Source organism: Berghia stephanieae, chromosome 6, assembly GCF_034508935.2.
Source record: "Berghia stephanieae isolate SIO BIC M18660-M18661 chromosome 6, UCSD_Bste_1.3, whole genome shotgun sequence".
Lineage (NCBI taxonomy): Eukaryota > Metazoa > Mollusca > Gastropoda > Nudibranchia > Aeolidiidae > Berghia > Berghia stephanieae.
The window spans coordinates 7,238,046-7,250,176 of record NC_088365.1 but is presented as its reverse complement, the minus strand read 5'-3'; the positions used below and the strand labels follow the sequence as shown (position 1 = coordinate 7,250,176).

The following is a 12,131-nucleotide window of genomic DNA, read 5'->3' as shown; positions in this document are numbered from 1 at the left end:
AAGGGTCTCATTTGACCTTAGGTTACTTCAGATTCGGGAATATCCGTAACTCCCCGTTTACTCACAATACTCAAGTACAGACAGGTCAAGTATAATATGAGTAAACAGAGAGACCTTCGAGATGGCGCATCGTCCAACCAAAAGGATTACAAGCAATTACTGTCTATTTCACGCTAGAGAAACCTCGATAGACTCTCACTCCGAATGCCTCATCGCTCCGAATGCCTCATCGCTCCGAATCGTAGAAAACAGTAAGGGCTGCCTGAAGCCGGTGATCGTAAAATACTAACGAAAGAGTGAAAATGGAAAGGCTTCGTATGGGAACAAAACAGAGTTTCTGTTTTGTTCCCATACGAAGCCTTTCCATTTTCACTCTTTCGTTAGTATCGCTCCGAATCATCGCTCCATGTGAGTGGTATATTCTTCTACTTAACATAACCCATCAGGTAAATGAGAGCACATCAAACGTGCACTCATCTCTTCCAGGTTAATGTTTTTACCTGACCTAGTGCTCACGACACACACTCAATCGCCTTCTCTATTTCACACTTTATACTTCTTTCCCCTACCTACCACTCACACCTCCCCCCCCCCCACCTCCCCCAACCCCACCCCACCACCACCTACCCCACCTCCTTCATTATTTGTTCCATTACACCAGTCCATAACATCGACTTCACACCCGCTACCAAAGATTTAATGGCTTCCATATTTACATGGCATACTAGAGCATTGACCTCTTAATTGAGCTTTATATTATAGCGCAATATCCACTATATGTGCTCAAAGCGCTTTACAAAGGGTCCCTGGTCAACAGCAACATTTAACATGTAGGACGGGACATGACGCCTGTTAGAGATATTACCATATTTCGGACAAAGACAACGCTGTTAACGGCCAGATGCTCATTTTACACCTGAGTACGGTGAGAGAATGTGAGTAAAGAACCTTTTCCAACTCAACTATGCGCCGAGCGCAAGGCTCGAACCCAGGACATTCCGATCAGGATGCGTTTGTCATACCGCTGGACCACATAGCAGCACTTTGAAGAAATGGAAAAAATTTTAAAATAATATATTTGAACATCACTATTGCGCATTTTCACTTCCTTACCAAGTTGAATATCTTTCACAATGCTTCGTCTATCCCCCAGCAGGTCATGTGAAACAGTATTCTCTTTTCATACTGTACAAGTCGAGTTTTAGACGTATTTATGAATTAACACTATAGAAATATCCCTTACTGACTATAGCCAAGTACTCATTCACGCGTTAGTTGGGTGGGGTAATGTGTTTAAAGTGTCTTAGCCGTGGTCAAAACGCCGAGACCAAAATTGTCCTTTTTACAATTGTTATGTCCCCCATCAAACCACTTACCATGCTTAACTAATCGTTATGTCCCCAATCAAACCACTTACCATGCTTAACATTGCTTGACTTATGTGACAAGATGAGACAAATATACCGCTGAACCACTATAGATAGTATGCGCTTGGCTAAGAATCTCATAACATTGCCATCCGGAAGTATAACGGACCAACACACAAAACTGTGTGTATCCATGAACGTTTATAGTCAGGTTAATACAGTTTAGTGAGCATTACTCATAAACACGGATGGCAAAAAACAATAACAAAGACCCTAGTGACGTCAACTAAGAACGATCTATAAATACCCAATAACTAACTTATTTTGTTTATAAACCTGTAAGGTGTAATGCCCAATTTAAGAGGTCATTCAAGCAGTATCCTCAATTATTTTGCACTTTATAAAAGCAGCTATGCACGATGTTTTTTCTCGATTTAGATATCATTATCAACTAAAATAGTTCACCATTAGAAGGTTTCTATATACTTTATAACTCAAAATTAAAAAGAAATTGGCATAGTCACAACTTCTGTGGATGCCAAATTCGGGACATAAATCTAAAAATAGAGCAATCATTCGTGTAAGATATAAACAACACATTTGTGACCCTTCGTCTCAAAACGGTATTAAGTCGGGATGATTAAGATGCTGAAAACTGAATCTGTAGCCAGAAATATCAGACTTCCGTTGAGTTTATATGCTTTTGAGGAGAATGATATCATATATTAGAGTGCTAAATACCAATAATTCATAATTTTGACCAGTTCAGCTTTAATTTGACTTTTTAGCATTCCGACATAATACCGTTTTGGAACGTTGGGTCACATTTGCTTTGTAATGAGTTATTGTATATAAGTGACAAATTTATTAATTGCATTTTATTACTTTAACTGTTAATTTCACCCAATTTGTCTTCTTCCCAGAAGTGCTTATTTAAATTTGCTGTGACTGAAATAGGTAACCTCAAACTGACAATAGCATACTTCATTACAAGCCCATAATAGGATTCAATAGTCAGATGTCACATCCGCCTAGCAACCAGCAGCTTGATTCTAAACAAAGAAAATCGGTACTTTTTATTCTTCATGCTGGCTAGACCTGTTTCACATGTCACGGGATCAGAATGTATAAAAGTCAAAACACGATCAGATTTGTAATGTTTTTCTCCTCTGGATATACTTTTATGATCGTCGGAGAAGTAATTCATTGTTCCGGTAGTTTAGAACCAGTTACTAAGATACTATGCGTCATTACGAGGGAAGTGACGTCACCACTGTTGAACCCTTTTGCTGTTTCACATGTCATGAGATCAGAATGTATAAAAGTCAAAACATGATCAGATTTGTAATGTTTTTCTCCTCTGGATATACTTTTATGATCGTCGGAGAAGTAATTCATTGTTCCGGTAGTTTAGAACCAATTACTAAGATACTATGCGTCAATACGAGGGAAGTGACGTCACGACTGTTGAACCCTTTTGCTATGGGTTATCAGACCAGCAAAATATTATGTGAATGTATCATTTATCCAAATGTTCAGGTACATTATCTCTTCAAGATATTATTTTCGTGTAATGTTTATAAGAGCAGTTGTTTAGTATTATTTCATTTGCCAAATAAGAAAACAAAAAATTAAAGAAAAGAATAAGCAATGAGTATGCTATGCGAATAATTCCCTAGAAGCGACATAGTGGTCTTTAAAAAATGTATATTATTTCTCCAAATCGGTGATCATATTCATTTCAAATGGTCGTGTTGTGAAGAAAAAAGACATTTGGTCATTTTGACTAATAAAAATACTTCGTGTTCTAAATTTCAAGTCTTAACGAGAGACGCATGCGCACAACCAAAATGACGTTCTCTCTCTAATAACTTTTCCGCCGGTGACGTCACAGACTATGGGTGACGTCCAATCAAGGGACGCTACTCTTCTGCTTATCTCATTCCCTATAGTCTATGTTAAGGTTTGAATAAATTCTTTCAAAAAGACGAAGTGTCTTAACTTTGAGAGAAAATAATAGTTATTAAAAGAATACTGAACACACCCTTCTACCTGTATGACCTTGAGACGCTGTGTTTATCAAGTGGCAAGGTATGCAACTGTGAGCATACTTGCATTTTTTACTCACGCGAAAGACCAGTTATTTCAAATGACGTGAAAACACTTGTTTGTGATGGTTATCATCTAAAGCAGAACACCGGCTTACTTGATGATAATGTGTAGAAAGATATCGTTTCTCTGGGGTGGGGGGGGGGGGGATTCCCTATAGCTCAATTGGTAGAGCACTCGCTTTACACGAAAAGTGACCGAGATCGATCCCGGGTAAAGTCGGGATAGTTTTTTCTGATCCCTTGTAAAGCGCTTTGAGCACGGTTATTGGATATTGCTCTATATAAAAGCTCAAATTTAAATTTAATATGTACACCTAGGTAAAAAAAATCTTGAAAATTGCCAGTAAGGAGAGAATTAAACTGGCCCGTACAGAATTGACTTTTCATAGGAAACGTTTCGGGTTTTTTTTTATTAAAAAGAATGTTTAAAGTAATTTGACTATAGATTAAACACGTTTCTGTTTTCTTCTTAAAATGATGTTGATGCACATTGGTTCTGTTCATCTAATTTTATCGGTAATCAGAAGGTCTGAGGTTCGATTCCCAGTCGAGATAGACTGATTTTTGAGATGTTTTTTTTTCTTGTATTTTTATTTCTTGCTTTGTCTGACGCCTTTCTTACATATTTGTTTAGATAAGATCTAAATATCTAAATTTATCGGTAAATTAAGAAGTTTGTTTTTTTAATTTTCCGGCAAAAATTGAAAAAGTGTTATGTGGTTTTATAACTAGATAAGTGGTTACCTGTACGACCTTGTAATAATTTTTGGGTTGTTTTTGTTGTTTCTTCTGTTGTTGTTGTTGTTGTTGTTGTGGTTGTATGTGTGTGTGTGTGTGTGTGTGTGTGTTTGAGAGAGAGAGAGCGAGACAGAGTGAGAGAGAGAGAGCGAGACAGAGTGAGAGAGAGAGAGAGTCTGTGTGTGAGATAGATAGATAGATAGATAGATAGATAGATAGATAGATAGATAGATAGATAGATAGATAGATAGATAGACAGATAGACAGATAGGTACATAGAGAGAGAGAGAGAGAGAGAGAGAGAGAGAGAGTCTGTGTGTGTGAGTGGGTGAGAGATATAGATAACTAGATAGATCGATAGATATAGAGGGAAAGAGAGAGAGAGAGAGAGATAGATAGATAGATAGATAGATAGATAGATAGATAGATAGATAGATAGATAGATAGATAGATAGATAGATAGATAGATAGATAGATAGATAGATAGATAGATAGATACATACATACATACATACATACATACATAGACATATAGATACAGAGAGAGAGAGAGAGAGAGAGAGAGAGAGTGTGTGTGTGGGTGGGTGAGAGAGATAGATAGATATAGAGGGAAAGAGATAGAGAGAGAGAGAGAGAGAGAGCGAGAGCGAGAGAGAGAGAGAGAGAGAGAGAGAGCGAGCGAGAGAAGAGCGATGAAAGGAAGGTGGAGGGGGGAGAGAGGAGAGAGAGAGAGAGAGAGAAGAGAGAGAGAGAGAGAGAGAGAGAGCGAGCGAGAGAAGAGCGATGAAAGGAAGGTGGAGGGGGGGGGGAGAGAGAGAGAGAGTCAGAGAGAGAGAGAGAGAGAAAGAGAATAATATGCGTGTTTTCATTTGCTCACTCGTCAGATCCGTAGTTCAAGGTACAGGTATGCTTACTTTCATACATGCAGGGAAAATAATATAATATATGCAACTTTCTGAGCATTTTATTCCAAAAGGTTACATACTAACATTTTCACAAACTATGTACTGTGTATATAATTGAGACTTCTGGTTCAAATTTCTAATGATTGAGACATATAACGCCTGATGGCCTCAGAGATTTCTGGTTAAAAGATTTACTTATGATAATCAATTCGATGCTTTTTTTGTTGTTGTAAACTTCAAAGTCTTGATGAATACAAAGAAATTACATTTCTGAAACGTTACAATCACTCCCTTCGTAGCAAAAACATCTTCATTTGTGACCCTTCGCCTCAAAACGGTATTAAGTCGGGTTGGTTAAGATGTTGAAAATTAAATTCATAGCCAGAAATATCAGACCTGTGTTGAGTGTGTATGTTTTATTGAAGAGAATGGATGCCATATTTTAGGGTGTTAATGTCAACAATATATATTTTTGACCAGTTTAACATTTACTTCGGCTTTTAAGCATCTGGTTCGTTCCGACATAATACCGTTTTGAGACGACGGGTCACATTTAACACAGTCATTATTATAGTTATAGAGAGATGTTTGCCTATTGCACATTTCGTGATCGAGATGAATTTACTCATTCAATTGACATGACATAATCTAGGGCAATAAAATGGTCCAAATTATCGGGTAACTCATGTGGTGTAATTATGGTATCACGTCTGACTGATAATCAGGAGGACAGAGGTTCGATCCCAGTCGCGGAAGACTGATTTTTGGGATAATTTTTATTCCTTGTATTTTTCTTTCTTGCATTGTCTGCGACTGCACCATACGCACTTTTTCAGACCTTTTTATCTTATACCAGTGCCTACTCCCTGTTTTCTCAATAAGAAGCATGTAATATTTTCTCATCATCTGATGACATCAGGCGAATGTATATTATGCCATTCAAATAACATTTGTGACCCGTCGCCTCAAAACGGTATTATGTCGGGATGAACCAGATGTTGAAAGGTCAATTTTAAGTTTCAATGGTCAAGAAATTGAAATTTCGGCTTTCAGTAGTTTAACAATCTGTAATATTTCTTCAATAATACATACATGGACTCAACCCAAGTCTGATGTTTTTGGTCATAGATTCTATTTTCAGCACTTTGATCATCCCGACTTAATACCGTTTTGAGGCGGCGGGTCACATTTGTGAATCTTAAACTATAGATAGTTCGAAGATGACGTCACTCAGGTTTTTGTTGTTTTTTAAAAATATTTTTAAAAACATTCTATAAGCTATGCTTACTCTTTCCTAATGTTAATCTCTAGCGTTGATATTTTTTTTCTCTCCCTAATTTGTGTTTAATGGCCTGAGACGAACAGAGCTTCGAAGCGGTAGTGAAAGTCTCAAAACTCAAACATAAGCGGTAGTAACACCTAGTCGTGGGGTCAACTCTCTCCCTATCAGCAATTTTTAGGAATTTCCCCCGAAAGACCACCCCCACCCAACACAAAAATAGACTTTTCTTACTCAACAAAAAAGTAACAAGTGAGCTCTACAACACAATGTTTAGTATTTATAGCTCTCATCAAAGCATTTCTTTAAATCTCACACGTTCCATAATAGAGATTTCGATCACCGGTGATCGATGGACACGCCCCCCCTTCTTTCCTCTCGTTTCGCTTTAAGTGCGCTTTATAATATGACCCCAAATGGCGATTTTATAATAGTTTACTTAATTTTATACAATAAAAACTACAAAATCTCTAAGAATATTTGATTTTTTCCTTCTGTTGTGTTGTTCAAGAGAAATCAGAATGAGAAAATTGTCGGTCGTATCGTAACGAATGTGACGATTTTCCTATGGTTGGTAAGGAGAGGGTTAAGCACCGACTCAGTTTTAGATCATTGACCCAGTAATGTTTACATTGAGAATGACTCGGAGACGTGAGCACCTGACATAACAAAACTACTATAAATTGTGACCCATCGTCTCAAAACGGTTTTATGTGCGGCTATGTGGTCTAGTGGTATGACACTCGCTTTCGGATCGGAAGGTCCTGGGTTCGAGCCTCGCTCGGCGCATAGTTGAGTCCTTGAAGAAGGCTCTTTACTCACATTCTCTCACCGTACTCAGGTGTAAAATGAGTACCTGGCCGTTAACAGCGCTGTCTCTGTCCCAAAAAATTGTAATATCGCCTGACAGGCGTCATGTCTTGTCCTACATGGTATGTGTTGCTGTTGGACAGGGATCCCTTGTAAAGCGCTTTGAGCACGTTTAGTGGATATTGCGCTATATAAAAGCTCAAGTTTTTTTGTTGTTTTTTTTTTGTGTTTTTTTTTTATTATGTCGGGATGGACCAGACACTAAAAGGCCGAATTAAGCTAAACTGGTCTAAAAATTGAACTATTGCATTTTAGCATTATAAGATACGACATTCATTCTCTTCAATAATATATAGAAACTCATTGCAAGGCTGATATTTCCGGCCATAAACTCCATTTTCAGCATTTTAATCATTCCGACATAATATATACCGTTTTGAGACGGGATGATAAAGGTGAGGAAATTTGTCTTATAGCCAAAATAATAGGAGTTGAGCTTAGATACATGTTTTATTGAGGAGACTGAATTATATACAGTATTTTAGAGTGCTAAAAAAAAAAAACAAGATTTAACTTTTATTTGACTTTAAGCATCTATTTCATCCCGACACAATACCGTTTTGAGACGGTGGGTCACAATTAGTAAAATACACATGAGGATGTGTCGTCAGAATAAAACACGTCTTTGGATGGGAGGAATTCCTTCATCATAATATCATACTAAAGGTTAAAGGTTAGATTTCTCTCCTTCCTCGAGTAAATGTCGTGTTGTTCTTCAGCTGTGAGTAAATTTAATCTGCACAAGCTTTCTTACCAATTTACTTTATTTTCAATAGGATTACCCGTTCAGGAAGATTTTAGACCGGCGTATAATTTTATTTTTTTTACAGTCCTGACAATCCAATACGCTTCAACAGTCGTAGCGTCACTTCCCTCGTAATGACGCATGGTACCTTAGTAACTGGCTCTAAACTATCGGATCAATGGCGGACGCCCTTATGAAATATTTCTCCGACGAGCATAAAAGCGTATCTAGAGGAAAAAACTTTATAAATCTGATCATGTTTTGACTTTTATACATTCTGATCACAAAACATATGAAAAGTTCTAGCCAGCATGAAGAATAAAAAATAACGATTTTCTTTGTTTAGAACCACGATGGCCGCCGTTGCTGGGCGACGTGACATCAGACTATTGAATCCAATTGCTATGGGCTCATAGTTGTATCGGAAATAATTTCAAATCAACGCATTGTATTGTCCAATACAACAAATGTTAAAAATAGCCCATTACTAGGGAATGAGATTAGCGGAAGAGTAGCGTTCCTTGATTGGACATCGCCTTACAGAGAGAACGTCAACATGGTTTTGCGCATGCATCTCTCTCGTCCTCGCTTTCGGTGAAGTGTCTCCGGAAGCGAGGACGAGAGACGCATGCGCACAACCAACATGCCGTTATCTCTCTCTCTCTGATAACTTTTCCGCCGGTGACGGTGACGTCCAGTCAAGGGACGCTACTCTTCCGTTAATCTCATTCCCTATTGCTTATTTATAGACTGTAAGCAACTCTATAATACAACATATTATGTGGGATACCCTCTTTCCAAAAATAGTTATTCAGTGAACAAGAGGAAGTCAATTTGAAGTCAATGTACGATAATGTGTTAGAAACTTACAATTCAATACTCATCGTGGTTTCTATACTAAATACAACGGTAATCGAAATTTGATATTTTGCTACAGAAATCTTTTTTTGGTTGTTGTTGCTTGTTTGTTTGTTTGTGTTGTTTTGTGATTTGTGTGTGTGTGTGTGTGTGTGATTTTATTTACTTTTGTTTGGGTTTGTTTTGTTTGTTTGTTTTGTTGTTTGTTTTTTTTTTTTTTGTTTTTTTTTTGTGTGTGTTTTTTTTTTAAATTTTGTTTTATTGTTTTTTTTTTCTCATTAAACAAACTCAACATAACACCGTTTTGAGGCAGTGAGGTACAAATTGAGATGATGAGTCACCAAACTTTGATAAATAATATTTTCTTCTTACCTTCGGGTGGAGTGTAGAAATAGTAGTAGATTAAGAATAGACTCATCAGGATTAGAGCGATCGCGACGATGATAGCGACCAGAATGATGACGCATTTTTCCGGACCACTTTTTTGGCCCCAACATCCGGGCTCCGGTGGAGGCGGCTCTTGTACCGGAATTGCGGGTGGCATCGTATCCACTGTTGTCATCCCCTGAGGTGGCTGAGCCGGTGGCGGTGGAGGTGGAGGAGGTGGCTGAGGCTCTTGGGGTTCAATAATGGCGATTCTGGATAATATGAAAAATATCTTTTTTTTTAAAAAAATGAGCTTTTATATTACGCAAATTTAACGACATGCTCAAGTCGTTTTTACAAGGGTCATAATCCAACAGCAAGACTTAACTATTAAGACAAGACATGCAGTCTATAATAACGCTTAATTATATTTATTTACTTCGGCTGAGACAAGTCTATTAGCGATTATAAACTCATTATAATAATGATTATTGTGATAAAATTGTCAAATTTCCGCATCTTACAGCGTGACTCGAACCAGGGGCCTACAAAAAAGGCGAAGTATTATGAGAAACTGAAAGTAAAGTGCTTTTTCCGAGAACTCAAGAATACGGTAACAACACAAAACAAACACTCATAAATAAGGGAACAATACAAAACAAACACTCATAAATAAGGGAACAATACAAAACAAACTGACTCATAAATAAGGGAACAACACAAAACAAACTGACTCATAGATAGGGAACAACACAAAACAAACATATGACTCATAAATAAGGGAACAACACAAAACAAACATCAATACAAAACAAACACCCATAAATAAGGGAACAGCACAACATAAATAAGGGAACACCACAAAACAAAATTCTGACTCATAAATAAGGGAACAGCACAAAACAAACATCAATACAAAACAAACACCCATAAATAAGGGAACAGCACAACATAAACCAGGGAACAACACAAAACAAAATTCTGACTCATAAATAAGGGAACAACACAAAACAACCTTTTAGATGAACTAAAAATGGCTACTTACGTGTCAGCCATGTCGATGACTATGTCACTTCTACAAGATTCTGATTTCACAGAAAACGAATTTTATCCAAAGTCCTTTCGAACACAATATTATTGTAACAATCCCACCTCAGAAACACAAATAAATCCTCACACAGTGTCTGCCCTCATTGAGATAAATCACTTCAGCTATTCTGGTCCAATATTATTCACCAAAAACCTGTAAGGTAATGAAATGTTTGTTTTGCGTTGTTTTGTTGTTGTTGTGGTTTGTTTGGTTTGTTTTTGTGTGTGTTTTTTTAAAATTATATTTAATTATTGTTTTAATTTTGTTTTTGTTTTTGTTTGTTTGTTTGTTTATTTCTACAATATCTGGAAAAAAAGTAACAGCACTCGTTGCACTTTTAGGTCATACAATTATGATAATTATAAATATGTCATAATGACCGTTTGAGTGTAAACACACATACCACCACCCCCCCCCCCACCTCTTCCACCCTCCTCCCCACAACCTAGCCACCCAGCCACGATGTGACATATTTGAAACATCAAAACGATAATTATTGACTCGAATATTCAGACAATTTTGATGCGCAAAGTTTGGTATTTCGATATTTAACTTAAAGTGGATTTAAACAACCAATATCTACATATCCTCCACCCATGTCAATCCACAGAAAACCGCTTTAATAAGTGGCTCAATTACTTCTCAAATTAAAAAATAACAATTCAATAACATGATTAAATTCCAATTCAATAGCATGATTAAATTCCAAGTAGAAAATGCACAGTGTTTTGTTGTATTCTCGTCTAAATCGACGAACAAAATACACTGATTTACCTTAATAAATTTATAAACACCTTACGCTTTTAAAATGCAATCCACAACAAAAGCATAAATGTTTTGTTGTATTATCACCTACATCAACTAACAAAATACACTGATTTACCCTTAATAAGTTTATAAATACCCTACGCCTATAAAATGCAATCCACATCAAATGCAAAAATGTTTGTTTGTTTTTGTTTTGTTTTGTTTTTTTGTTTCTCACCTAAATCGACTACCAAATTGACTGAATTACTTTAATAAATTTATAAACACCTTACGCCTATAAAATGCAATCCACAGCAAACGCATAAATGTTGTTTTTTGTTTGTTTCTCACCTAAATCGACAAACAAAATACACTGAATTACCTCAATAAATTTATAAACACCTTACACCTATAAAATGCAATCCACCATCGTCCCAACTAGCTAGAACACTTTCACACCTACACAACACCGGCAACACCCAATCTACACATAGTCTAACCGTTTCTCAACAACGGGAAAGAATCAGCCTTTCCGCACTCTGGAATACCCCCCCCCCCCCTTTTCTCCCCTCTTCGTCCCTACTCCCCCCCACCCCCCCCCCTCTTCCCCATTCTGTCTCAACACTTTGATACTTTCTTCTGCTTCTTCTGCTTTACATCCTATGCCTTACCGTTCTTTCTAAACTACCACCTCAGCACAAATTACATTGCCAATAACTTTAACTTACACAACTTCCAAAACATTTCTTACCTGTCTTTTCGACTCACTCATCACGCACGCGCAAACACACACGTACATATTTACACTCACACATAATATAAGAACACACACAAGCATGCATATACATATTATCTGAAAATGAACACACCACACCCGTCGGCAATTGATTCCAACACAATGAGATGGGCCATGTCTGAAAAATAACATGTAAGATATTTTAATGATGATGATGATGATGATGATGATGATGATGATGATGATGATGGTGATGATGATGAAAATAATAGTTGATAATAATAATAGTAATGATGATGATGATGATGATGATGATGAT

General features: G+C 37.0%; 1 protein-coding gene across 2 annotated transcripts in view; it reads right to left on the bottom strand.

The window, feature by feature from the left end:
• LOC144975612 (endothelin-converting enzyme 1-like) overlaps positions 1 to 11,579 on the bottom strand; it is a 58,309-nt gene extending 46,730 nt beyond the window's left edge. The window contains exons 1-3 of one of the 2 annotated variants that reach the window (XM_078919775.1): positions 11,459 to 11,579; positions 10,285 to 10,482; positions 9,246 to 9,511 (exon numbers count right to left, since the gene is read on the bottom strand). In XM_078919775.1, coding sequence (XP_078775901.1) covers positions 9,246 to 9,511; positions 10,285 to 10,295 — 277 coding nt within the window. In that variant the 5' untranslated portion in view covers positions 10,296 to 10,482; positions 11,459 to 11,579. Of the gene's footprint in view, positions 1 to 9,245; positions 9,512 to 10,284; positions 10,483 to 11,369 lie in introns of both variants that reach the window. The other variant, XM_078919776.1, reaches the window with a different exon arrangement.
• Between the last annotated feature and the right edge of the window lie 552 nt (positions 11,580 to 12,131).